Here is a 25,363-nt window from a genome sequence, read left to right as displayed (position 1 = left end):
GAGAGGGCTCCCTCCCCCCTTAACGGCCCCAGGCAAAAGGCGACTCCTCTGGGGGAGAAAAAAAGACCAGCACTTTAATTCAAACACTAACAAAACCGACACTGGACAGGCAGGAGGGCACAGGGAGGGACGGTACCACAGCTTAAACCCCCTCCCCACCTTCCCACACCCCTCCCTCCTTCCCGGCCTCAGCTTGGGCCCCATCGCTCTCCCTCCTCTCCCCATGGCACAGGGACAGGGGATGGGGGGTGCAGTCAATCTGCCACTGTTTCCTCCTCAGAGGGAGGACTCCTCCCCATTTCCCCCCCACTCCACGTGCTTCCCATCTGCTCCACAGACTCTCTCCATCACAAGTCCCCCCCATGGGATTCATCTCCCTCAAGATGTTCCGCCGTGGGTCCCTCCCTCCCGGTGTCACGCCTCCCAGTGCTGAACTACACCAGCGTGGGCGGCTTCTCCCCTCAGAGCCCACGGGTCCCCCCCAGGCCACAGGTGGGTTCCTGCTCCCCCGCTGACCCCCATGGGAGCAGGGGGAGGGCCTTGTCATCTCACCAGGGATACAGGGGAGCTCTGCACTGGCACCTGCCCCCTTCCTCCTCCTTCCTCCCGCTGACCTTTGGCTTCGCAGAGCTGTTCTCCTCCCAACTCCTCCTCAATGTGCCCCCAAATCGCCCCTCAGCTTTCCCTTCTTAAATACGTTATTGCAGAGGCACAGCCGCCATCGCTCATCGTCCCGGCCTTGGCCAGAGGAGACTCTGACTTGGAGCTGGGGGAGCTTGGAGCAGCTTCTCGCAGGGGCCACAGCCGTAGCCCCCTCCACGGCTACCAAACACCCCAGCACACACAACCCAGCACATGTGGGGAAGGGAAGAGCCGCTGCCGTCACCTGCCTGGGCTGGTGCAAAGTTCTGCCCCTGTCCCGCCCAACGTCCTTGTCTCTAGAGCGGAGAGAGGAGGATTTGCCGGCTGGAGCACTCGGGGGGAGGGATTGGCTGGGTGGTGGCACTCCAAGAGCTGTGCCCAAGGGCTCCGTGTCCGTGCGGAGACGGTGACGAGGCCATGATGCAGCACGAGAACTATGACATAGCAGCTATAACAGACACGTGGTGGGATGCCTCACATGACTGCAGTGCTGCAGTTGATGGCTACAAGCTCTTCAGGAGGGACAGGCAGGGAAGGAGAGGTGGTGGAGTGGCCCTGTATGTAAGAGAATGTATGAGAGCTCAGAAATCAAGTACAGTGATAACGGGGTGGAGGGTGTGTGGATCAGGTTAAGGGCCAACAAAGCAGATCCTGCTGTGGGAGTCTGCTATAGACCCCCCACCCAAAGCAGTGAGGGGGATGAAGCTTTCTACAAACAGTTGGGAGAAATCTCGCGGTCACTTGCCGTTGTTCTTGTGGGGGACTTTAACCTCCCAGGTATCTGCTGGGATCACACACAGCAGAGAGGGAACAATCTAGAAGGTTCCGGGAACGTGTGGAGGATAACTTCCTCACACAGCTGGTGAGTGAACCGACCAGGGGAGGTGCCCTCCTGGACCTGCTGCTTGTGATCAGGGAAGAGCTTGTGGGGGAGGTAAAGGTTGGAGGCCGTCTGGGGTGCAGTGATCATGAGATGATTGAGGAGAAACAAAGAGAGGGGTCAGTAAAACTGCCACCTTGGACTTCCGCAGGGCAGACTTTGACCTGTTCAAAAGGCTGATTGACAAAATGCCTTGGAAGGCTGCCCTGAAGGGTATGGGAGTCCAGGAAGGCTGGACATCCTTCAAGAGCGAAGTCTTAAAGGCACAGGAGCGGGCTGTTCCCGTGTGCCGGATAACGAGCAGGCGGGGAAGGAGACCGGCCTGGCTAAACAGGGACCTTTGGCTGCATCTCCGGAACAAAAGGAGAATCTGTGACCTTTGGAAGAGGGGCGAGGCCTCTCATGAAGACTATAAAGATGTAGTGAAGTTATGCAGGGAGAGCGTTAGGAGAGCCAAAGCGCAGCTACAGCTCAACTGTTAAGGATAATAACAGTTGTTAAGGATGTTAAGGATAATAAAAAATGTTTCTATAAAATCGTTAACAGCAAAAGGAGAATTAGGGAAAAGGCTGAGGAGCTCAACACCTACTTTGCCTCAGTCTTTAGCCCTGGAACTGGCTGTTCCCTGGACACCCAGCCTCATGAGCTGGGAGATGGGCAGGGGAAGCAGACTGAGGCCAGCACAGTTGAAGAGGAGGTGGTCAGAGACCTGCTGCACCACTTGGCTGCACACAGGTCTGTGGGACCGGATGGGTTACACCCAAGGGTGCTGAGGGAGTTGGCAGATGTGCTCGCCAAGCCGCTGTCCATGATTTACCTGAAGTCATGGCTGACTGGGGAGGTCCCATTGGACTGGAGGGTGGCAAATGTGACACCCATCTACAAGAGAGGCAGGAAGGAGGATCCAGGAAACTATAGAGCTGTCAGTGTGACCTCGGTGCCAGGGAAGGTCATGGAGCAGGTCATCTCGGGTGCCATTGAAAGTCATATAATGGACAACCAGGGGATCAGGCCCAGTCAGCGGGTTTATGAAAGGCAGGTCCTGCCTGACAAACCTGATCTCCTTCTAGGACAGGGCGACCTGCTCATTGGATGAGGGAAAGGCTGTGGATGTTGTCTACCTTGACTTCAGTGAGGCCTTTGACACCGTTTCCCACAGCATTCTCCTGGCGAAACTGGCTGCTCGTGGCTCGGGAGGGCAAACACTTTGCTGGGTAAAAAACTGGCTGATGGCCGGGCCCAGAGAGTTGTGGGGAACGGAGTTAAATCCGGTTGGCGGCCGGTCACGAGTGGTGTCCCCCAGGGCTGGGTTTTGGGGCCACTCCTGTTTAACATCTTTATTGATGACCTGGACGAGGGGATCGAGTGCACCCTCAGTCAGTTTGCAGATGACACCAAGTTGGGTGGGGGTGTTGATCTGCTCGAGGGTAGGGAGGGTCTGCAGAGAGACCTGGACAGGCTGGAGCGATGGGCTGAGGCCAACCGGGGGAGTTTTACTAAGGCCAAGTGCCAGGTCCTGCCGTTGGGCCACAACAACCCCCTGCGTGGCTACAGGCTGGAGAGCTGCCAGTCAGAGAGGGACCTGGGGGGTGATCGATAACGAGCCAGCAGTGTGCCCAGGTGGCCAAGAAGGCCAATGGCATCCTGGCTTGTATCAGCACTAGTGTGGCCAGCAGGGACAGGGAAGGGATCTCACCCCTGGGCTCGGCACTGGTGAGGCCGCCCCTTGATGAGTGGGTTCAGTTTTGGGCCCCTCACCCCAAAAAGGCCCTTGAATGACTCGAGCGTGTCCAGAGAAGGGCAACGGAGCTGGTGCAGGGTCTGGAGCACAGGTCTGATGGGGAGCGGCTGAGGGAACTGGGGGGGTTGAGTCTGGAGAAGAGGAGGATGAGGGGAGACCTCCTGGCCCTCTGCAACTCCCTGAAAGGAGGGTGCAGAGAGGGGGGAGGAGTCTCTTGAGCCAAGGACCCAGCGGCAGGCCAAGAGGGAATGGCCTCAAGCTGCGCCAGGGCAGGGTCAGACTGGCTCTTAGGAAGGATTTCTGTCCAGAAGGGGCTGTTGGGCGCTGGAATGGGCTGCCCAGGGCAGGGGGGGAGTCCCCATCCCTGGAGGGGTTGAAGAGTCGCGTTGACCCAGCGCTGAGGGATCTGGTGGAGTTGGGAACGGTCAGGGGGAGGTTCATGGTGGGGCTGGAGGAGCTTCAAGGGCTTTTCCAACCTAGACGATTCTGTGATTCTGTCAGGGGGGGCTCAGCACCCTGTCCTCACACCCCCTGTCCCCTCGCAGAGCCCCAGGGGCCCCTGTCTGCCCCTGAGACCGCTAAGACCCCGGGGTGACCCTGGGCCTGGCCGTGGGCATCGTCAGCATCATCACGGGCACCATCTTCATCATCAAGGCCATGAAGATGAACAGCACCTGCAGCCAGCAGGGCCTCTCAGGAGGTGGGGGCAGACCCCAGAGTGCCCCCCAGCCCCGCTCCACACCACCCATTGCCCCCTTGCCCAGCCCCACGGGCACCCGCTGAGCGGGGCGCTGCCTTCCCGGGCTCTGGGGCGCTTTCAGCATCTGGAAAGGTGCTTGGGGACAGCCTGGCACCACCCGGTCTCTCTGTCACTGCCTCACCCACACCCTGCTCGTCCTGGGGACACGGGGTGGTGGGGAACAGGGCAGCTGTGGGGGGCTCCTGGGGCTGTAGGGGCTGCGGGAGGGCTCTGGGGGGGCAGCAGCGGCAGGGGTGGGGCAGGACACGTGGGTCCTGGCAGGGGGTGCTGGGTGCGTGTCGGGGTGCTGGGCAGCATCCCGTGACGGGGCACTACAGGACGGACGGCAGTGGCCATCAGCGCTGGCGCTGGACGGGGTGACCCCCCAAAACCTCCTACCCCAGAGCCCTGCTCCCTGCTCCCGCCCCCACCGGCGGGGTCAGGCAACGGTAGGGGGACACGGAGCCACTGACCAGAGCAGGTGAGGGGACACGCGAGCCCTTGGCACCGTCCCCAGCCCTGGCCAGACTGCAAGTTGTGGGACGATACCGGGTGTTGCCGCCCCCCACAGTGTGTGTCCCCCCCCCCATCCCACTGAGGACACGGATCCTCATCTCGGCCACCCGGGCCCGGGGAAGGGGGTGCCCCCCCTGCCCCCCTGTCCACAGAGGACCAGGGATGGCGGCTCCCGGGACACTTTATTAGGCAGAGCCGGAGCAGCCGAGGGCCACTGTGGGGGGGCCCTGGGGACCCCGGGGCTGCAGAGCAGCGACAGCCAAGCTGGGAGCCAGGGAGGGAGGGAGGGGGTGAGGGGGGGACACCGGGGCTGAGCTCGGGGCTGGTGGGCTCCGGGCAGGGGCAGTGTGAGGCAGAGGTGACACAGGGGGGCAGAGGACGGGCAGCAGCGCAGCGGAGCCGCGGGGGCAGGAGGTCGCTCAGGAGCCCTGTGGGGAGAAGAGGGGGTGAGCGCCGGGACGGGGGATGGCGCGTCCCCAGGGCTCTGCCCCGGTGCCAGCGGGGGACACGCTCCCACCAGACGTGCTGCCCCGAGGCGCGGGGGAGACCCTGGCCCATGCAGAGGGGGGATGGACGGTACCTGCAAGCTGGGGAACGGGGCACCCTGAAACACAGAGAGACCAGGTCAGCAGTGGCGCAGGAGACACCCTGGGGTCACACCCCCAGTGTCCCCCCACTCACCTTCTTGCGCACGTAGAGGCCGAGCCCCAGCACCAGGAAGATGAGCCCCAGCACAAAGCCCCCCACCCCCGTCAGCATCTTGCTGCGGGCGCCGTCCAACTGCAGCTCTGCGGGGCCCAGAGCAGGGGGTCAGGGCTGGGGGGGCCGGCCCCTTCCCCACCCGCCCCAGGGGCCGCGCAGGGCCTTACCCCAGCGCTGGCTGACGGGGTGCTGCAGGCTGACGTGCTCCACCTGGCACGTGTAGGTGTCCCCGCGCTGCGGGGTGGTTTCCAGCATCACCAGCACCTGGTAGGTCCAGTCTCCGTTGGGGATCACATCCGTGGACACCACGCGCTCCGTCTCCTCCCGCCCGTTCTGGAACCACTTCACCTCGATCTCCGCCGGGTAAAAGCCCGTCACGTAGCAAGCCAGCCTGTCGGTCTGGGGCAGGGAGCTCGACTGCACGGGGGCGACCCTCACCTTGGGCTCAACTGGGAGAGAGCGGGAGGGCGCTGGGCCGCGGCTGGGGACAGAGCCCCGGGGCTGCCCCGCACGCCTGCCCCCAGCCTGGCCCAGCGCTGGCCCCGTGCTCCCCACGCAGGACGTGCCCAGGGAGGGGCCGAGGGACTCGCCCCCTCAGGGAAGGCCGCAGGGGCTTTGCTGGGGGCTGCCCGGGGCCCTGCCCCAGCACGGCACGGACACGCTCTGCCCGCTGCGAGCCCGGGGGCTCGGCTTGTGCCCGGCCGGGGGCAACGTGTGGCCACACACTCACCTTTCCTCTCCGTGATGAAGGGGGTAAAAACCTGGTAGTTGTGCCGGCAGAACCTGTCCACTCCAGTCCGTCTGTACTCCATTTCATCCGGCTGGCTGTTGAAGTACTTGGCCTGGGGCTCACCCAGGGGGGTGTCGGCCACAAACAGCCCCACATCACTGTCGAAGTGCACAAACTGCTCCCGGTTGTGGATGTACCTCAGCACATACCTCACCTGCTCGGTGCCGTTGAGGTACTGACACTCGCTCTCACCCATCGCCAGAAGAACCCCTGTGTGGGCAGGGAGGCCATCACGGGGGGGCAGGGAGGCACCGGGGAGCCCCCTCCCCATCCCCAGCCTCCTCCCGGCCGGCCCCACAGCCCCACAGCCGCCATAGGGCCAGTGCTGGGATCCTGCCCCCCAGGGCGCCAGTTCTCAGCCTGGGCACTGGGGAGAGCTGGGGGGGACAGAGCCCCGGGGAAGGGGGGGCAGGAGGGAGCCGGGGCACAGCTGAGCCCAGAGGCTGCTCCTGGGCTGCAGCAGCGGGGGGAGCGTCTCCCCCACATGCAGCACCCCACACCCCAGAGCCCCCCGGGACACGGGGGGGCCCATCCCCACCAACAGCCTCCCTGTGCCGGGGCTCTGAGCTCACCCGAGGGCTCCTCGCCACCAGCCACGAGGGCTCCCAGCACCACCAGTGCCACCAGCACGGCCCCAGCTCCCAGGACACGACCAGTCTCCATCGCTGACACAGCAGAGGCTGGGCAAGTGCTGGGACCCCCGAGCCAGCCGCACTCTGCCCACTCAGGGAATGGCCCCGCTCCTGCCCAGTGCGCAACTGGGAGTCCCAGTGAGGCCCAGTGAGGAGCGAGGCTGGGCAGCATCACCCGTCACCAGGCAGAGCCGGGCCCCGCAGGGCTCCCCGCGACACTTGTCCCTCGCTGGAGCAGTGGCCCCCAGGCAGCGGTTGCCGGCCCCAGGCAGCGCTGGGGCTCCCCGGGCTCGGTGACCCCAACCTGCCCCCTCCCCAACAGCCTCTGCAGGGGGGTGCAGGGCCCAAGGTCAAAGGTGAAGCCCCGCGGGACCCTGCCTGGGCATTAGTCTGTCTGTTTGCTCTGCAGGGTGCCCTGAGCTGCTGCTCTGCCCGGGAACAGCCGAGTCAGCCTCGGGGCTCCCTCCTATTGGGTCAGAGGCACAGAATCACAGAATCATCTCGGTTGGAAAACACCTTGAAGATGATCTACCCCAACCATTAACTGGGGTCTGAAAAAAATCTTCTATAGCTCCGTCGGGGAGCAGAAGAAGAGCAGGGAAAACGTGGACCCTCGCGAGAGGAAACGGGAGACCCGGTTACCCGGGCTGAGGAGGAGGCTGAGGCACCCAACCCCTTTTTTGCCTCCGTCTCCAGCGGCAAGAGCTGCCGGCACACGGCCCGAGGGGCAAAGGGAAAGGCCTGGGAGAAGGAAGAACCGCCCGCAGTAGGACAAGGTCACGGTCAAGGCCCTGGAAGGAACCAGGAGGTGCCCAAGTCCATGGGACCTGATGAGACGCACCCGCAGGGCCTGAGGGAACTGGGGGGTGAAGCGGCTCAGCCTCTCCCCCTCAGATTGGAGAAGTCCTGGCAGTGCCATGAAGCTCCTGCTGACGCAAAACAGGGAAACATAACACCCAGTTTTCAAAAAAAATATAAAATGAAGATCCAGGGAAGTCCAGGCCTGTCAGTCCCACCTCTGCGCCCATCAAGATCCCGGAGCGGATCCCGCTGGAAACTGCCGGGGCACACGGAGAATCGGGAGGTGGTTGGTGACAGCCAACGCGGCGTCACTGAGGGCAAATCGTCCCTGAGGGAGTTGGTGGCCGCCTGTGATGGGGTGACAGTGCTGGTGGTGTCACGGTGCGAGCCCAGGGGGCAACTGAGCCCCAGGCAGGCGGTCACTGGGCCCTTCCCCCAGCGCTGGGAAGGAGAAGAATGACCGAAAAGTCTCTGGAATGGAGATAAGGACAGAGAGGGCTCCCTCCCCCCTTAATGGCCCCAGGCAAAAGGCGACTCCTCAGGGGAAGAAAACAAGACCAGCACTTTAATTCAAGCACTAACAAAACCGACACTGGACAGGCAGGAGGGCACAGGGAGGGACGGTACCACAGCTTAAACCCCCTCCCCATCTTCCCACACCCCTCCCTCCTTCCCGGCCTCAGCTTGGGCCCCATCTCTCTCCCTCCTGTTCCCACGGCACAGGGGCAGGGCATGGGGGGTGCAGTCAATCTGCCGCTGCTTCCTCCTCAGAGGAAGGACTCCTCTGCATTCCCTCCCCGCTCCTCGTACTTCCCCTCTCCTCCACAGACTCTCTCCAGCACGAGTCCCCCCCACAGGATGCATTTATCTCGAGATGCTCCGCTGTGGGTCCCTCCCTCCCCGTGTCGCACCTCCCAGCGCCGAACTACACCAGTGCAGGCGGCTTCTCCCCTCAGAGTCCTGGCGGTCCCCCCCGGGCTGCAGGTGCGTCCCTGCTCCCCTGCTGACCCCCATGGATGTTTAGGGGGCCCTGCCGTCTCACCAGGGATACAGGGGGGGCTCTGCACCTGCCCCCTTCCTCCTCCTTCCTCCCGCTGACCTTGGGCTGTGCAGAGCTGTTCTCCTCCCAACTCCTCCTCAATGTGCCCCCAAATACCCCCTCAGCTTCCCCTTCTTAAATACGTTATCGCAGAGGCACAGCCACCATCGCTTATCGCCCCGGCCTTGGCCAGAGGAGACTCTGACTTGGAGCTGGTGGAGCTTGGAGCAGCTTCTCGCAGGGGCCACGGCTGTAGCTCCCTCCACGGCTACCAAACACCCCAGCACACACAACCCAGCACATGTGGGGAAGGGAAGAGCAGCTGCCATCACCTGCCTGGGCTGGTGCAAAGTTCTGCCCCTGTCCCGCCCAACGTCCTTGTCTCTAGAGCGGAGAGAGGAGGATTTGCCGGCTGGAGCACTCGGGGGGAGGGATTGGCTGGGTGGTGGCACTCCAAGAGCTGGGCCCAAGGGCTCCGTGTCCGTGTGGAGACGGTGACGAGGCCATGATGCAGCACGAGAACTATGACATAGCAGCTATAACAGACACGTGGTGGGATGCCTCACATGACTGCAGTGCTGCAGTCGATGGCTACAAGCTCTTCAGGAGGGACAGGCAGGGAAGGAGAGGTGGTGGAGTGGCCCTGTATGTAAGAGAATGTATGAGAGCTCAGAAATCAAGTACAGTGATAACGGGGTGGAGGGTGTGTGGATCAGGTTAAGGGCCAACAAAGCAGATCCTGCTGTGGGAGTCTGCTATAGACCCCCCACCCAAAGCAGTGAGGGGGATGAAGCTTTCTACAAACAGTTGGGAGAAATCTCGCGGTCACTTGCCGTTGTTCTTGTGGGGGACTTTAACCTCCCAGGTATCTGCTGGGATCACAGCACAGCAGAGAGGGAACAATCTAGAAGGTTCCGGGAACGTGTGGAGGATAACTTCCTCACACAGCTGGTGAGTGAACCGACCAGGGGAGGTGCCCTCCTGGACCTGCTGCTTGTGATCAGGGAAGAGCTTGTGGGGGAGGTAAAGGTTGGAGGCCGTCTGGGGTGCAGTGATCATGAGATGATTGAGGAGAAACAAAGAGAGGGGTCAGTAAAACTGCCACCTTAGACTTCCGCAGGGCAGACTTTGACCTGTTCAAAAGGCTGATTGACAAAATGCCTTGGGAGGCTGCCCTGAAGGGTATGGGAGTCCAGGAAGGCTGGACATCCTTCAAGAGCGAAGTCTTAAAGGCACAGGAGCGGGCTGTTCCCGTGTGCCGGATAACGAGCAGGCGGGGAAGGAGACCGGCCTGGCTAAACAGGGACCTTTGGCTGCATCTCCGGAACAAAAGGAGAATCTGTGACCTTTGGAAGAGGGGCGAGGCCTCTCATGAAGACTATAAAGATGTAGTGAAGTTATGCAGGGAGAGCGTTAGGAGAGCCAAAGCGCAGCTACAGCTCAACTGTTAAGGATAATAACAGTTGTTAAGGATGTTAAGGATAATAAAAAATGTTTCTATAAAATCGTTAACAGCAAAAGGAGAATTAGGGAAAAGGCTGAGGAGCTCAACGCCTACTTTGCCTCAGTCTTTAGCCCTGGAACTGGCTGTTCCCTGGACACCCAGCCTCATGAGCTGGGAGATGGGGAGGGGAAGCAGCCTGAGGCCAGCACAGTTGAAGAGGAGGTGGTCAGAGACCTGCTGCACCACTTGGCTGCACACAAGTCTGTGGGACCGGATGGGTTACACCCAAGGGTGCTGAGGGAGTTGGCAGATGTGCTCGCCAAGCCGCTGTCCGTGATTTACCTGAAGTCATGGCTGACTGGGGAGGTCCCATTGGACTGGAGGGTGGCAAATGTGACACCCATCTACAAGAGAGGCAGGAAGGAGGATCCAGGAAACTATAGAGCTGTCAGTGTGACCTCGGTGCCAGGGAAGGTCATGGAGCAGGTCATCTCGGGTGCCATTGAAAGTCATATAATGGACAACCAGGGGATCAGGCCCAGTCAGCGGGTTTATGAAAGGCAGGTCCTGCCTGACAAACCTGATCTCCTTCTAGGACAGGGCGACCTGCTCATTGGGTGAGGGAAAGGCTGTGGATGTTGTCTACCTTGACTTCAGTGAGGCCTTTGACACCGTTTCCCACAGCATTCTCCTGGCAAAACTGGCTGCTCGTGGCTCGGGAGGGCAAACACTTTGCTGGGTAAAAAACTGGCTGATGGCCGGGCCCAGAGAGTTGTGGGGAACGGAGTTAAATCCAGTTGGCGGCCGGTCACGAGTGGTGTCCCCCAGGGCTGGGTTTTGGGGCCACTCCTGTTTAACATCTTTATTGATGATCTGGACGAGGGGATCGAGTGCACCCTCAGTCAGTTTGCAGTTGACACCGAGTTGGGTGGGAGTGTTGATCTGCTCGAGGGTAGGGAGGGTCTGCAGAGAGACCTGGCCAGGCTGGAGCGATGGGCTGAGGCCAACCAGGGGAGTTTTACTAAGGCCAAGTGCCAGGTCCTGCCGTTGGGCCACAACAACGCCCTGCGTGGCTACAGGCTGGAGAGCTGCCAGTCAGAGAGGGACCTGGGGGGTGATCGATAACGAGCCAGCAGTGTGCCCAGGTGGCCAAGAAGGCCAATGGCATCCTGGCTTGTACCAGCACCAGCGTGGCCAGCAGGGACAGGGAAGGGATCTTACCCCTGTGCTCAGCACTGGTGAGGCCGCCCCTCAATGAGTGGGTTCAGTTTTGGGCCCCTCACCCCAAAAAGGCCATTGAATGACTCGAGCGTGTCCAGAGAAGGGCAACGGAGCTGGTGCAGGGTCTGGAGCACAGGTCTGATGGGGAGCGGCTGAGGGAACTGGGGGGGTTGAGTCTGGAGAAGAGGAGGATGAGGGGAGACCTCCTGGCCCTCTGCAACTCCCTGAAAGGAGGGTGCAGAGACGGGGGAGGAGTCTCTTGAGCCAAGGAACCAGCGGCAGGCCAAGAGGGAATGGCCTCAAGCTGCGCCAGGGCAGGGTCAGACTGGCTCTTAGGAAGGATTTCTGTCCAGAAGGGGCTGTTGGGCGTTGGAATGGGCTGCCCAGGGCAGGGAGGGAGTCCCCATCCCTGGAGGGGTTGAAGAGTCGGGTCGACCCAGCGCTGAGGGATCTGATGTGGTTGGGAACTGTTAATGTTGGGTTGATGGTTGGACTGGAGGATCTTCAAGGTCTTTTCCAACCTAGAAAATTCTGTGATTCTGTCAGGGGGGCTCAGCGCCCCGTCCTCACCCCCCCTGTCCCCTCTGCAGAGCCCCAGGGGCTCCTCCCTGCCCCCGAGAGCACCGAGACCCCGGGGTGACCCTGGGCCTGGCCGTGGGCATTGTCAGCATCATCACGGGCACCATCCTCATCATCAAGGCCATGAAGATGAACAGCGCCCGCAGCCAGCAGGGCCTCTCAGGAGGTGGGGGCAGAGCCCAGGGTGCCGCTCAGCCCCGCTCCACACCACCACTGCCCCCTTGCCCAGCCCCACAGGCACCCGCTGAGCAGGGTGCTGCCTTCCCGGGCTCTGGGGAGCTTCCAGCAGCAGGAAAGGTGCTTGGGGACAGCCTGGCACCGCCCGGTCTCTCTGTAACTGCCTCACCCGCACCCTGCTCATCCTGGGGACACGGGGTGGTGGGGAACAGGGCAGCTGGGGGGGGGCTCCTGGGGCTGGCAGGGCTGCGGGAGGGCTCTGGGGGGGCAGCAGCGGCAGGGGGGGGGGCAGGACACCTGGGTCCTGGCAGGGGGTGCTGGGTGCCATGTAGGGGTGCAGGACAGTGTCCCGTGATGGGGCACTGCAGGAGGGACAGCAATGGCCATCAGTGCTGGGGATGGACGCGGTGACCCCCCCAAAACCCCCCACCCCGGAGCCCTCCTACCCGCTCCCGCCCCCCACCAGCAGGGTCAGGCATCTGGGAGGAGGACACGGAGCCACCAACCAGAGCAGGTGAGGGGACGCGGGAGACCTCAGCCCCGTCCCCACCCCTGGGCCAGCCCACAGGCGGCCAGATGATGTTGGTTGTCGCCCCCTCCTGCAGTATGTCCCCCCCCATCCCACTATGGACGCGCAGCCCCATCCTGGCCACCCGGGCCCGGGGAAGGGAGTGCCCCCCCCTGCCACCCTGTCCCCAGATGAGCAGGGACGGGGGCTCCTGGGACACTTTATTAGGCAGAGCCAGAGCACCCGAAGGCCACCGTGGGGGGGCCCTGGGGACCCCGGGACTGCAGAGCAGCGACAGCCAAGCTGGGAGCCAGGGACGGAGGGAGGGGGTGAGGGGGGGACCCCGGGAATGAGCACGGGGCCGGGGGACTCCAGGCCAGGGCGGTGCGAGGCAGAGGTGACGCGGGGGGGCAGAGGACAGGCAGCGGCGCAGCGGAGCCGCGGGGGCAGGAGGTCACTCAGGAACCCTGTGGGGAGAAGAGGGGGTGAGCCCCGGAGACAGCGGGGGACACTTTCCAGCTGGACACGCTGCCCCCGGGCACGGGGGGGACCCCGGCCCATGCAGGGAGCACAGGGAGCGGGGCAGGGGGGGACAGAGGGTACCTGCAGCCCACGGAACAGGGCGCCCTGAAACACAGAGAGACCAGGTCAGCACGAGACGCCCTGGGGCCACCCCCTCAGTGTCCCCCCACTCACCTTCTTGCGCACGTAGAGGCCGAGTCCCAGCGTCAGGAAGATGAGCCCCAGCACAAAGCCCCACACCCCCGTCAGCATCTTGCTGCGGGCGCCGTCCGACTGCAGCTCTGCGGGGCCCAGAGCAGGGGGTCAGGGCTGGGGGGACCCGGCCCCCTCCCCACCCGCCCCAGGGGCCGCGCAGGGCCTTACCCCAGCGCTGGCTGATGGGGTGCTGCAGGCTGACGTGCTCCACCTGGCACGTGTAGGTGTCCCCACGCTGCGGGGTGGTTTCCAGCATCACCAGCACCTGGTAGGTCCAGTCTCCGTTGGGGATCACGTCCGTGGACACCACGTGCTCCGTCTCCTCCCGCTTGTTTTGGAACCACTTCACCTCGATCTGCGCCGGGTAAAAGCCCGTCACGTAGCAAGCCAGCCTGTCGGTCTGGGGCAGGGAGCTCGACTGCACGGGGGCGACCCTCACCTTGGGCTCAACTGGGAGAGAGCGGGAGGGCGCTGGGCCGCGGCTGGGGACAGAGCCCCGGGGCCGCCCCGCACGCCTGCCCCCAGCCTGGCCCAGCGCTGGCCCTGTGCTCCCCACGTAGGACGTGCCCAGGGAGGGGCCGAGGGACTCGCGCCCTCAGGGAAGGGCGCAGGGGCTTTGCTGGGGGCTGCCCGGGGCCCTGCCCCAGCACGGCACGGACACGCTCTGCCCGCTGCGAGCCCGGGGGCTCGGCTTGTGCCCAGCCGGGGGCAACGCGCGGCCACGTGCTCACCTTTCCTCTCCGTGACGTAGGGGGTAAAACCCTGGTAGTTGTACCGGCAGAACCTCTCAATGTCAGCCTGTACAATCTGCAGTAATTCCGGATGGCTGTTGAAGTACTGGGCTGTGGGCTCACCCAGGGGGGTGTCGGCCACATAGAGCCCCAGGTCGCTGTCGAAGTGCAGAAATTGTTCCCGGTTGTAGATCCACCTCCCCACAAGCCTCACCTGCTCGGTGCCGTTGAGGTACTGACACTCTTCCTCATACATCTCCAGGAAAACCCCTGTGTGGGCAGTGAGGCCGTCACGGGGTGGGGGGCAGAGAGGCACCAGGGAGCCCCCTCCCCATCCCCAGCCTCCTCCCGGCAGGCCCCACAGCCCCACAGCCAACATAGGGCTGGCGCTGGGATCCTGCCCCCCAGGGCGCCAGTTCTAAGCCTGGGCACCGGGGAGAGCTGGGGGGGACAGAGCCCCGGGGAAGGGGGGGCAGGAGGGAGCCGGGGCACAGCTGAGCCCAGAGGCTGCTCCTGGGCTGCAGCAGCGGGGGGAGCGTCTCCCCCACACGCAGCACCCCCCACCCCAGAGCCCCCCAGGACACGGGGGGGCCCATCCCCACCAACAGCCTCCCCGTGCCGGGGCTCTGAGCTCACCCGAGGGCTCCTCGCCACCAGCCACGTGGGCTCCCAGCACCACCAGTGCCACCAGCACGGCCCCAGCTCCCAGGACACGACCAGTCTCCATCGCTGACACAGCAGAGGCTGGGCAAGTGCGGGGACCCCCGAGCCAGCCGCACTCTGCCCGCTCGGGGAATGGCCCCGCTCCTGCCCAGTGCGCGACTGGGAGTCCCAGTGAGGCCCAGTGAGGAGCGAGGCTGGGCAGCATCACCCATCACCAGGCAGAGCCGGGCCCCGCAGGGCTCCCCCCGACACTTGTCCCTCGCTGGAGCAGTGGCCCCCAGGCAGCGGTTGCCGGCCCCAGGTAGCGCTGGGGCTCCCCGGGCTCGGCGACCCCAACGTGCCCCCTCCCCAACAGCCTCTGCAGGGGGGTGCAGGGCCCAAGGTCAAAGGTGAAGCCCCGCGGGACCCTGCCTGGGCGTCCGTCTGTCTGTTTGCTCTGCAGGGTGCCCTGAGCTGCTGCTCTGCCCGGGAACAGCCGAGTCAGCCTCGGGGCTCCCTCCTATTGGACCAGAGGCACAGAATCACAGAATCATCTCGGTTGGAAAAGACCTTGAAGATGATCTACCCAAACCATTAACTGGGGTCTAAAGAAAATCTTCTCTTGGTCTATCGTGGAGCAGAGGAAGAGCAGGGAAAACGTGGGCGCTTGCTGGAGTAAATGGGAGACCCGGTTACCCGGGCTGAGGAGGAGGCTGAGGCACCCAACCCCTTTTTTGCCTCCGTCTCCAGCGGCAAGAGCTGCCGGCACACGGCCCGAGGGGCAAAGGGAAAGGCCTGGGAGAAGGAAGAACCGCCCGCGGTAGGACAAGGTCACGGTCAAGGCCCTGGAAGGAACCGGGGGGTGCCCAAGTCCCTGGGACCTGATGAGACGCACCCATGGGGCCTGAGGGAACTGGGGGGTGAAGCGGCTCAGCCTCTCCCCCTCAGATTGGAGAAGTCCTGGCAGTGCCATGAAGCTCCCGCTGATGGGAAACGGGGAAACGTAACCCCCGATTTTCAAAAAAAGAAAAATAAAAAAGAAAATCCAGGGAAGTCCAGGCCTGTCAGTCCCACCTCTGCGACCATCAAGATCCCGGAGCGGATCCCGCTGGAAACTGCCGGGGCACACGGAGAACCAGGAGGTGGTTGGTGACAGCCAATGCGGCGTCACTGAGGGCAAATCGTCCCTGAGGGAGCTGGTGGCCGCCTGCGATGGGGTGACAGCACTGGTGGTGTCACAGTGTGAGCCCAGGGAGCAACTGAGTCCCAGGAAGGCAGTCACTGGGCCCTTCCCCCAGCGCTGGGAAGGAGAAGAATGACCCAAAAGGCTCTGGAATGGAGATAAGGACAGAGAGGGCTCCCTCCCCCCTTAACGGCCCCAGGCAAAAGGCGACTCCTCTGGGGGAGAAAAAAAGACCAGCACTTTAATTCAAACACTAACAAAACCGACACTGGACAGGCAGGAGGGCACAGGGAGGGACGGTACCACAGCTTAAACCCCCTCCCCACCTTCCCACACCCCTCCCTCCTTCCCGGCCTCAGCTTGGGCCCCATCGCTCTCCCTCCTCTCCCCATGGCACAGGGACAGGGGATGGGGGGTGCAGTCAATCTGCCACTGTTTCCTCCTCAGAGGGAGGACTCCTCCCCATTTCCCCCCCACTCCACGTGCTTCCCATCTGCTCCACAGACTCTCTCCATCACAAGTCCCCCCCATGGGATTCATCTCCCTCAAGATGTTCCGCCGTGGGTCCCTCCCTCCCGGTGTCACGCCTCCCAGTGCTGAACTACACCAGCGTGGGCGGCTTCTCCCCTCAGAGCCCACGGGTCCCCCCCAGGCCACAGGTGGGTTCCTGCTCCCCCGCTGACCCCCATGGGAGCAGGGGGAGGGCCTTGTCATCTCACCAGGGATACAGGGGAGCTCTGCACTGGCACCTGCCCCCTTCCTCCTCCTTCCTCCCGCTGACCTTTGGCTTCGCAGAGCTGTTCTCCTCCCAACTCCTCCTCAATGTGCCCCCAAATCCCCCCTCAGCTTTCCCTTCTTAAATACGTTATTGCAGAGGCACAGCCGCCATCGCTCATCGTCCCGGCCTTGGCCAGAGGAGACTCTGACTTGGAGCTGGGGGAGCTTGGAGCAGCTTCTCGCAGGGGCCACAGCCGTAGCCCCCTCCACGGCTACCAAACACCCCAGCACACACAACCCAGCACATGTGGGGAAGGGAAGAGCCGCTGCCGTCACCTGCCTGGGCTGGTGCAAAGTTCTGCCCCTGTCCCGCCCGACGTCCTTGTCTCTAGAGCGGAGAGAGGAGGATTTGCCGGCTGGAGCACTCGGGGGGAGGGATTGGCTGGGTGGTGGCACTCCAAGAGCTGTGCCCAAGGGCTCCGTGTCCGTGCGGAGACGGTGACGAGGCCATGATGCAGCACGAGAACTATGACATAGCAGCTATAACAGACACGTGGTGGGATGCCTCACATGACTGCAGTGCTGCAGTTGATGGCTACAAGCTCTTCAGGAGGGACAGGCAGGGAAGGAGAGGTGGTGGAGTGGCCCTGTATGTAAGAGAATGTATGAGAGCTCAGAAATCAAGTACAGTGATAACGGGGTGGAGGGTGTGTGGATCAGGTTAAGGGCCAACAAAGCAGATCCTGCTGTGGGAGTCTGCTATAGACCCCCCACCCAAAGCAGTGAGGGGGATGAAGCTTTCTACAAACAGTTGGGAGAAATCTCGCGGTCACTTGCCGTTGTTCTTGTGGGGGACTTTAACCTCCCAGGTATCTGCTGGGATCACACACAGCAGAGAGGGAACAATCTAGAAGGTTCCGGGAACGTGTGGAGGATAACTTCCTCACACAGCTGGTGAGTGAACCGACCAGGGGAGGTGCCCTCCTGGACCTGCTGCTTGTGATCAGGGAAGAGCTTGTGGGGGAGGTAAAGGTTGGAGGCCGTCTGGGGTGCAGTGATCATGAGATGATTGAGGAGAAACAAAGAGAGGGGTCAGTAAAACTGCCACCTTGGACTTCCGCAGGGCAGACTTTGACCTGTTCAAAAGGCTGATTGACAAAATGCCTTGGGAGGCTGCCCTGAAGGGTATGGGAGTCCAGGAAGGCTGGACATCCTTCAAGAGCGAAGTCTTAAAGGCACAGGAGCGGGCTGTTCCCGTGTGCCGGATAACGAGCAGGCGGGGAAGGAGACCGGCCTGGCTAAACAGGGACCTTTGGCTGCATCTCCGGAACAAAAGGAGAATCTGTGACCTTTGGAAGAGGGGCGAGGCCTCTCATGAAGACTATAAAGATGTAGTGAAGTTATGCAGGGAGAGCGTTAGGAGAGCCAAAGCGCAGCTACAGCTCAACTGTTAAGGATAATAACAGTTGTTAAGGATGTTAAGGATAATAAAAAATGTTTCTATAAAATCGTTAACAGCAAAAGGAGAATTAGGGAAAAGGCTGAGGAGCTCAACACCTACTTTGCCTCAGTCTTTAGCCCTGGAACTGGCTGTTCCCTGGACACCCAGCCTCATGAGCTGGGAGATGGGGAGGGGAAGCAGCCTGAGGCCAGCACAGTTGAAGAGGAGGTGGTCAGAGACCTGCTGCACCACTTGGCTGCACACAAGTCTGTGGGACCGGATGGGTTACACCCAAGGGTGCTGAGGGAGTTGGCAGATGTGCTCGCCAAGCCGCTGTCCATGATTTACCTGAAGTCATGGCTGACTGGGGAGGTCCCATTGGACTGGAGGGTGGCAAATGTGACACCCATCTACAAGAGAGGCAGGAAGGAGGATCCAGGAAACTATAGAGCTGTCAGTGTGACCTCGGTGCCAGGGAAGGTCATGGAGCAGGTCATCTCGGGTGCCATTGAAAGTCATATAATGGACAACCAGGGGATCAGGCCCAGTCAGCGGGTTTATGAAAGGCAGGTCCTGCCTGACAAACCTGATCTCCTAGGACAGGGCGACCTGCTCATTGGATGAGGGAAAGGCTGTGGGGGTTGTCTACCTTGACTTCAGTGAGGCCTTTGACACCGTTTCCCACAGCATTCTCCTGGCGAAACTGGCTGCTCATGGCTCGGGAGGGCAAACACTTTGCTGGATAAAAACTGGCTGATGGCCGGGCCCAGAGAGTTGTGGGGAACGGAGTTAAATCCGGTTGGCGGCCGGTCACGAGTGGTGTCCCCCAGGGCTGGGTTTTGGGGCCACTCCTGTTTAACATCTTTATTGATGATCTGGACGAGGGGATCGAGTGCACCCTCAGTCAGTTTGCAGATGACACCAAGTTGGGTGGGAGTGTTGATCTGCTCGAGGGTAGGGAGTGTCTGCAGAGAGACCTGGACAGGCTGGAGCGATGGGCTGAGCCCAACGGGAGGAGTTTCACTAGGGCCAAATGCCGGGTGCTGCACTTGGGCCACAACAACCCCCAGCAGCGCTACAGGCCTGGGGAAGAGTGGCTGGAGAGCTGCCAGTCAGAGAGGGACCTGGGGGGGATTGATAATGAGCCAGCAGTGTGCCCAGGTGGCCAAGAAGGCCAGTGGCATCCTGGCTTGTACCAGCACCAGCATGGCCAGCAGGGACAGGGAAGGGATCTTACCCCTGTGCTCAGCACTGGTGAGGCCGCCCCTCAATGAGTGGGTTCAGTTTTGGGCCCCTCACCCCAAAAAGGCCCTTGAATGACTCGAGCGTGTCCAGAGAAGGGCAACGGAGCTGGTGCAGGGTCTGGAGCACAGGTCTGATGGGGAGCAGCTGAGGGAACTGGGGGGGATTAGTCTGGAGAAGAGGAGGATGAGGGGAGACCTCCTGGCCCTCTGCAACTCCCTGAAAGGAGGGTGCAGAGACGGGGGAGGAGTCTCTTGAGCCAAGGAACCAGCGCCAGGCCAAGAGGGAATGGCCTCAAGCTGCGCCAGGGCAGGGTCAGACTGGCTCTTAGGAAGGGTTTCTGTCCAGAAGGGGTTGTTGGGCGTTGGAATGGGCTGCCCAGGGCAGGGAGGGAGTCCCCATCCCTGGAGGGGTTGAAGAGTCGGGTCGACCCAGCGCTGAGGGATCTGATGTGGTTGGGAACTGTTAATGTTGGGTTGATGGTTGGACTGGAGGATCTTCAAGGTCTTTTCCAACCTAGAAAATTCTGTGATTCTGTCAGGGGGGGCTCAGCGCCCCGTCCTCACCCCCCCTGTCCCCTCTGCAGAGCCCCAGGGGCTCCTCCCTGCCCCCGAGAGCACCGAGACCCCGGGGTGACCCTGGGCCTGGCCGTGGGCATCGTCAGCATCATCACGGGCACCATCCTCATCATCAAGGCCATGAAGATGAACAGCGCCCGCAGCCAGCAGGGCCTCTCAGGAGGTGGGGGCAGAGCCCAGGGTGCCGCTCAGCCCCGCTCCACACCACCACTGCCCCCTTGCCCAGCCCCACAGGCACCCGCTGAGCAGGGTGCTGCCTTCCCGGGCTCTGGGGAGCTTCCAGCAGCAGGAAAGGTGCTTGGGGACAGCCTGGCACCGCCCGGTCTCTCTGTAACTGCCTCACCCGCACCCTGCTCATCCTGGGGACACGGGGTGGTGGGGAACAGGGCAGCTGGGGGGGGGCTCCTGGGGCTGGCAGGGCTGCGGGAGGGCTCTGGGGGGGCAGCAGCGGCAGGGGTGGGGCAGGACACATGGGTCCTGGCAGGGGGTGCTGGGTGCCATGTAGGGGTGCAGGACAGTGTCCCGTGATGGGGCACTGCAGGAGGGACAGCAATGGCCATCAGTGCTGGGGATGGACGCGGTGACCCCCCCAAAACCCCCCACCCCGGAGCCCTCCTACCCGCTCCCGCCCCCCACCAGCAGGGTCAGGCATCTGGGAGGAGGACACGGAGCCACCAACCAGAGCAGGTGAGGGGACGCGGGAGACCTCAGCCCCGTCCCCACCCCTGGGCCAGCCCACAGGCGGCCAGATGATGTTGGTTGTCGCCCCCTCCTGCAGTATGTCCCCCCCCATCCCACTATGGACGCGCAGCCCCATCCTGGCCACCCGGGCCCGGGGAAGGGAGTGCCCCCCCCTGCCACCCTGTCCCCAGATGAGCAGGGACGGGGGCTCCTGGGACACTTTATTAGGCAGAGCCAGAGCACCCGAAGGCCACCGTGGGGGGGCCCTGGGGACCCCGGGACTGCAGAGCAGCGACAGCCAAGCTGGGAGCCAGGGACGGAGGGAGGGGGTGAGGGGGGGACCCCGGGAATGAGCACGGGGCCGGGGGACTCCAGGCCAGGGCGGTGCGAGGCAGAGGTGACGCGGGGGGGCAGAGGACAGGCAGCGGCGCAGCGGAGCCGCGGGGGCAGGAGGTCACTCAGGAACCCTGTGGGGAGAAGAGGGGGTGAGCCCCGGAGACAGCGGGGGACACTTTCCAGCTGGACACGCTGCCCCCGGGCACGGGGGGGACCCCGGCCCATGCAGGGAGCACAGGGAGCGGGGCAGGGGGGGACAGAGGGTACCTGCAGCCCACGGAACAGGGCGCCCTGAAACACAGAGAGACCAGGTCAGCACGAGACGCCCTGGGGCCACCCCCTCAGTGTCCCCCCACTCACCTTCTTGCGCACGTAGAGGCCGAGTCCCAGCGTCAGGAAGATGAGCCCCAGCACAAAGCCCCCCACCCCCGTCAGCATCTTGCTGCGGGCGCCATCCGACTGCAGCTCTGCGGGGCCCAGAGCAGGGGGTCAGGGCTGGGGGGACCCGGCCCCCTCCCCACCCGCCCCAGGGGCCGCGCAGGGCCTTACCCCAGCGCTGGCTGACGGGGTGCTGCAGGCTGACGTGCTCCACCTGGCACGTGTAGGTGTCCCCACGCTGCGGGGTGGTTTCCAGCATCACCAGCACCTGGTAGGTCCAGTCTCCGTTGGGGATCACGTCCGTGGACACCACGTGCTCCGTCTCCTCCCGCTTGTTTTGGAACAACTTCACCTCGATCTGCGCCGGGTAAAAGCCCGTCACGTAGCAAGCCAGCCTGTCGGTCTGGGGCAGGGAGCTCGACTGCACGGGGGCGACCCTCACCTTGGGCTCAACTGGGAGAGAGCGGGAGGGCGCTGGGCCGCGGCTGGGGACAGAGCCCCGGGGCCGCCCCGCACGCCTGCCCCCAGCCTGGCCCAGCGCTGGCCCTGTGCTCCCCACGTAGGACGTGCCCAGGGAGGGGCCGAGGGACTCGCGCCCTCAGGGAAGGGCGCAGGGGCTTTGCTGGGGGCTGCCCGGGGCCCTGCCCCAGCACGGCACGGACACGCTCTGCCCGCTGCGAGCCCGGGGGCTCGGCTTGTGCCCAGCCGGGGGCAACGCGCGGCCACGTGCTCACCTTTCCTCTCCGTGACGTAGGGGGTAAAACCCTGGTAGTTGTACCGGCAGAACCTCTCAATGTCAGCCTGTACAATCTGCAGTAATTCCGGATGGCTGTTGAAGTACTGGGCTGTGGGCTCACCCAGGGGGGTGTCGGCCACATAGAGCCCCAGGTCGCTGTCGAAGTGCAGAAATTGTTCCCGGTTGTAGATCCACCTCCCCACAAGCCTCACCTGCTCGGTGCCGTTGAGGTACTGACACTCTTCCTCATACATCTCCAGGAAAACCCCTGTGTGGGCAGTGAGGCCGTCACGGGGTGGGGGGCAGAGAGGCACCAGGGAGCCCCCTCCCCATCCCCAGCCTCCTCCCGGCAGGCCCCACAGCCCCACAGCCAACATAGGGCTGGCGCTGGGATCCTGCCCCCCAGGGCGCCAGTTCTAAGCCTGGGCACCGGGGAGAGCTGGGGGGGACAGAGCCCCGGGGAAGGGGGGGCAGGAGGGAGCCGGGGCACAGCTGAGCCCAGAGGCTGCTCCTGGGCTGCAGCAGCGGGGGGAGCGTCTCCCCCACACGCAGCACCCCCCACCCCAGAGCCCCCCAGGACACGGGGGGGCCCATCCCCACCAACAGCCTCCCCGTGCCGGGGCTCTGAGCTCACCCGAGGGCTCCTCGCCACCAGCCACGTGGGCTCCCAGCACCACCAGTGCCACCAGCACGGCCCCAGCTCCCAGGACACGACCAGTCTCCATCGCTGACACAGCAGAGGCTGGGCAAGTGCGGGGACCCCCGAGCCAGCCGCACTCTGCCCGCTCGGGGAATGGCCCCGCTCCTGCCCAGTGCGCGACTGGGAGTCCCAGTGAGGCCCAGTGAGGAGCGAGGCTGGGCAGCATCACCCATCACCAGGCAGAGCCGGGCCCCGCAGGGCTCCCCCCGACACTTGTCCCTCGCTGGAGCAGTGGCCCCCAGGCAGCGGTTGCCGGCCCCAGGTAGCGCTGGGGCTCCCCGGGCTCGGCGACCCCAACGTGCCCCCTCCCCAACAGCCTCTGCAGGGGGGTGCAGGGCCCAAGGTCAAAGGTGAAGCCCCGCGGGACCCTGCCTGGGCGTCCGTCTGTCTGTTTGCTCTGCAGGGTGCCCTGAGCTGCTGCTCTGCCCGGGAACAGCCGAGTCAGCCTCGGGGCTCCCTCCTATTGGACCAGAGGCACAGAATCACAGAATCATCTCGGTTGGAAAAGACCTTGAAGATGATCTACCCAAACCATTAACTGGGGTCTAAAGAAAATCTTCTCTTGGTCTATCGTGGAGCAGAGGAAGAGCAGGGAAAACGTGGGCGCTTGCTGGAGTAAATGGGAGACCCGGTTACCCGGGCTGAGGAGGAGGCTGAGGCACCCAACCCCTTTTTTGCCTCCGTCTCCAGCGGCAAGAGCTGCCGGCACACGGCCCGAGGGGCAAAGGGAAAGGCCTGGGAGAAGGAAGAACCGCCCGCGGTAGGACAAGGTCACGGTCAAGGCCCTGGAAGGAACCGGGGGGTGCCCAAGTCCCTGGGACCTGATGAGACGCACCCATGGGGCCTGAGGGAACTGGGGGGTGAAGCGGCTCAGCCTCTCCCCCTCAGATTGGAGAAGTCCTGGCAGTGCCATGAAGCTCCCGCTGATGGGAAACGGGGAAACGTAACCCCCGATTTTCAAAAAAAGAAAAATAAAAAAGAAAATCCAGGGAAGTCCAGGCCTGTCAGTCCCACCTCTGCGACCATCAAGATCCCGGAGCGGATCCCGCTGGAAACTGCCGGGGCACACGGAGAACCAGGAGGTGGTTGGTGACAGCCAATGCGGCGTCACTGAGGGCAAATCGTCCCTGAGGGAGCTGGTGGCCGCCTGCGATGGGGTGACAGCACTGGTGGTGTCACAGTGTGAGCCCAGGGAGCAACTGAGTCCCAGGAAGGCAGTCACTGGGCCCTTCCCCCAGCGCTGGGAAGGAGAAGAATGACCCAAAAGGCTCTGGAATGGAGATAAGGACAGAGAGGGCTCCCTCCCCCCTTAACGGCCCCAGGCAAAAGGCGACTCCTCTGGGGGAGAAAAAAAGACCAGCACTTTAATTCAAACACTAACAAAACCGACACTGGACAGGCAGGAGGGCACAGGGAGGGACGGTACCACAGCTTAAACCCCCTCCCCACCTTCCCACACCCCTCCCTCCTTCCCGGCCTCAGCTTGGGCCCCATCGCTCTCCCTCCTCTCCCCATGGCACAGGGACAGGGGATGGGGGGTGCAGTCAATCTGCCACTGTTTCCTCCTCAGAGGGAGGACTCCTCCCCATTTCCCCCCCACTCCACGTGCTTCCCATCTGCTCCACAGACTCTCTCCATCACAAGTCCCCCCCATGGGATTCATCTCCCTCAAGATGTTCCGCCGTGGGTCCCTCCCTCCCGGTGTCACGCCTCCCAGTGCTGAACTACACCAGCGTGGGCGGCTTCTCCCCTCAGAGCCCACGGGTCCCCCCCAGGCCACAGGTGGGTTCCTGCTCCCCCGCTGACCCCCATGGGAGCAGGGGGAGGGCCTTGTCATCTCACCAGGGATACAGGGGAGCTCTGCACTGGCACCTGCCCCCTTCCTCCTCCTTCCTCCCGCTGACCTTTGGCTTCGCAGAGCTGTTCTCCTCCCAACTCCTCCTCAATGTGCCCCCAAATCCCCCCTCAGCTTTCCCTTCTTAAATACGTTATTGCAGAGGCACAGCCGCCATCGCTCATCGTCCCGGCCTTGGCCAGAGGAGACTCTGACTTGGAGCTGGGGGAGCTTGGAGCAGCTTCTCGCAGGGGCCACAGCCGTAGCCCCCTCCACGGCTACCAAACACCCCAGCACACACAACCCAGCACATGTGGGGAAGGGAAGAGCCGCTGCCGTCACCTGCCTGGGCTGGTGCAAAGTTCTGCCCCTGTCCCGCCCGACGTCCTTGTCTCTAGAGCGGAGAGAGGAGGATTTGCCGGCTGGAGCACTCGGGGGGAGGGATTGGCTGGGTGGTGGCACTCCAAGAGCTGTGCCCAAGGGCTCCGTGTCCGTGCGGAGACGGTGACGAGGCCATGATGCAGCACGAGAACTATGACATAGCAGCTATAACAGACACGTGGTGGGATGCCTCACATGACTGCAGTGCTGCAGTTGATGGCTACAAGCTCTTCAGGAGGGACAGGCAGGGAAGGAGAGGTGGTGGAGTGGCCCTGTATGTAAGAGAATGTATGAGAGCTCAGAAATCAAGTACAGTGATAACGGGGTGGAGGGTGTGTGGATCAGGTTAAGGGCCAACAAAGCAGATCCTGCTGTGGGAGTCTGCTATAGACCCCCCACCCAAAGCAGTGAGGGGGATGAAGCTTTCTACAAACAGTTGGGAGAAATCTCACGGTCACTTGCCGTTGTTCTTGTGGGGGACTTTAACCTCCCAGGTATCTGCTGGGATCACACACAGCAGAGAGGGAACAATCTAGAAGGTTCCGGGAACGTGTGGAGGATAACTTCCTCACACAGCTGGTGAGTGAACCGACCAGGGGAGGTGCCCTCCTGGACCTGCTGCTTGTGATCAGGGAAGAGCTTGTGGGGGAGGTAA

At 63.0% G+C, this 25,363-nt stretch overlaps 4 protein-coding genes across 10 annotated transcripts in view; all 4 read right to left on the bottom strand.

Annotated features, from left to right (window-relative positions):
• Positions 1 to 4,831: 4,831 nt before the first annotated feature.
• Positions 4,832 to 6,757, bottom strand: LOC141917383 (class II histocompatibility antigen, B-L beta chain-like). The gene is made up of 6 exons (XM_074810549.1): positions 6,583 to 6,757; positions 5,951 to 6,220; positions 5,388 to 5,669; positions 5,200 to 5,306; positions 5,099 to 5,122; positions 4,832 to 4,946 (listed from the first exon to the last, which is right to left on the bottom strand). Exons 1-6 carry the CDS (start codon positions 6,671 to 6,673, stop codon positions 4,938 to 4,940), a joined length of 783 nt encoding a protein of 260 aa, XP_074666650.1. The 5' UTR covers positions 6,674 to 6,757; the 3' UTR covers positions 4,832 to 4,937.
• Positions 4,864 to 25,363, bottom strand: part of LOC141917380 (class II histocompatibility antigen, B-L beta chain-like) — a 42,183-nt gene continuing 21,683 nt past the window's right edge. The window contains exon 6 of one of the 2 annotated variants that reach the window (XM_074810540.1): positions 4,864 to 4,946. In XM_074810540.1, the coding sequence (XP_074666641.1) occupies positions 4,938 to 4,946 (9 nt within the window). In that variant the 3' untranslated portion in view covers positions 4,864 to 4,937. The remainder of the gene's footprint in view (positions 4,947 to 25,363) is intronic. The other variant, XM_074810538.1, reaches the window with a different exon arrangement.
• Positions 12,736 to 14,760, bottom strand: LOC141917384 (class II histocompatibility antigen, B-L beta chain-like). 3 transcript variants are annotated; one of them, XM_074810552.1, is made up of 7 exons: positions 14,496 to 14,760; positions 14,074 to 14,129; positions 13,860 to 13,935; positions 13,297 to 13,578; positions 13,108 to 13,214; positions 13,015 to 13,038; positions 12,736 to 12,878 (listed from the first exon to the last, which is right to left on the bottom strand). In XM_074810552.1, exons 1-7 carry the CDS (start codon positions 14,725 to 14,727, stop codon positions 12,870 to 12,872), a joined length of 786 nt encoding a protein of 261 aa, XP_074666653.1. In that variant the 5' UTR covers positions 14,728 to 14,760; the 3' UTR covers positions 12,736 to 12,869. The 3 variants fall into 3 exon arrangements, with proteins under 3 accessions (XP_074666653.1, XP_074666651.1, XP_074666652.1); XM_074810550.1 differs by having other exon boundaries at positions 13,860 to 14,129; positions 14,496 to 14,759; XM_074810551.1 differs by lacking the exon at positions 13,015 to 13,038 and having other exon boundaries at positions 13,860 to 14,129; positions 14,496 to 14,758.
• LOC141917391 (class II histocompatibility antigen, B-L beta chain-like) lies at positions 20,550 to 22,692 on the bottom strand. Of its 4 annotated transcripts, none has more exons than XM_074810565.1 (7): positions 22,428 to 22,692; positions 22,006 to 22,061; positions 21,792 to 21,897; positions 21,229 to 21,510; positions 21,040 to 21,146; positions 20,947 to 20,970; positions 20,550 to 20,810 (listed from the first exon to the last, which is right to left on the bottom strand). In XM_074810565.1, the coding sequence occupies exons 1-7, from the start codon at positions 22,657 to 22,659 to the stop codon at positions 20,802 to 20,804; spliced, it is 816 nt and encodes a 271-aa protein (XP_074666666.1). In that variant the 5' UTR covers positions 22,660 to 22,692; the 3' UTR covers positions 20,550 to 20,801. The 4 variants fall into 4 exon arrangements, with proteins under 4 accessions (XP_074666666.1, XP_074666667.1, XP_074666664.1 ...); XM_074810566.1 differs by having other exon boundaries at positions 21,792 to 21,867; XM_074810563.1 differs by having other exon boundaries at positions 21,792 to 22,061.

The sequence above is a fragment of the Strix aluco genome, chromosome 37, assembly GCF_031877795.1.
Source record: "Strix aluco isolate bStrAlu1 chromosome 37, bStrAlu1.hap1, whole genome shotgun sequence".
Lineage (NCBI taxonomy): Eukaryota > Metazoa > Chordata > Aves > Strigiformes > Strigidae > Strix > Strix aluco.
Note: the sequence above shows the minus strand (reverse complement) of the source record. Positions and strands in the feature narration are given on the sequence as shown.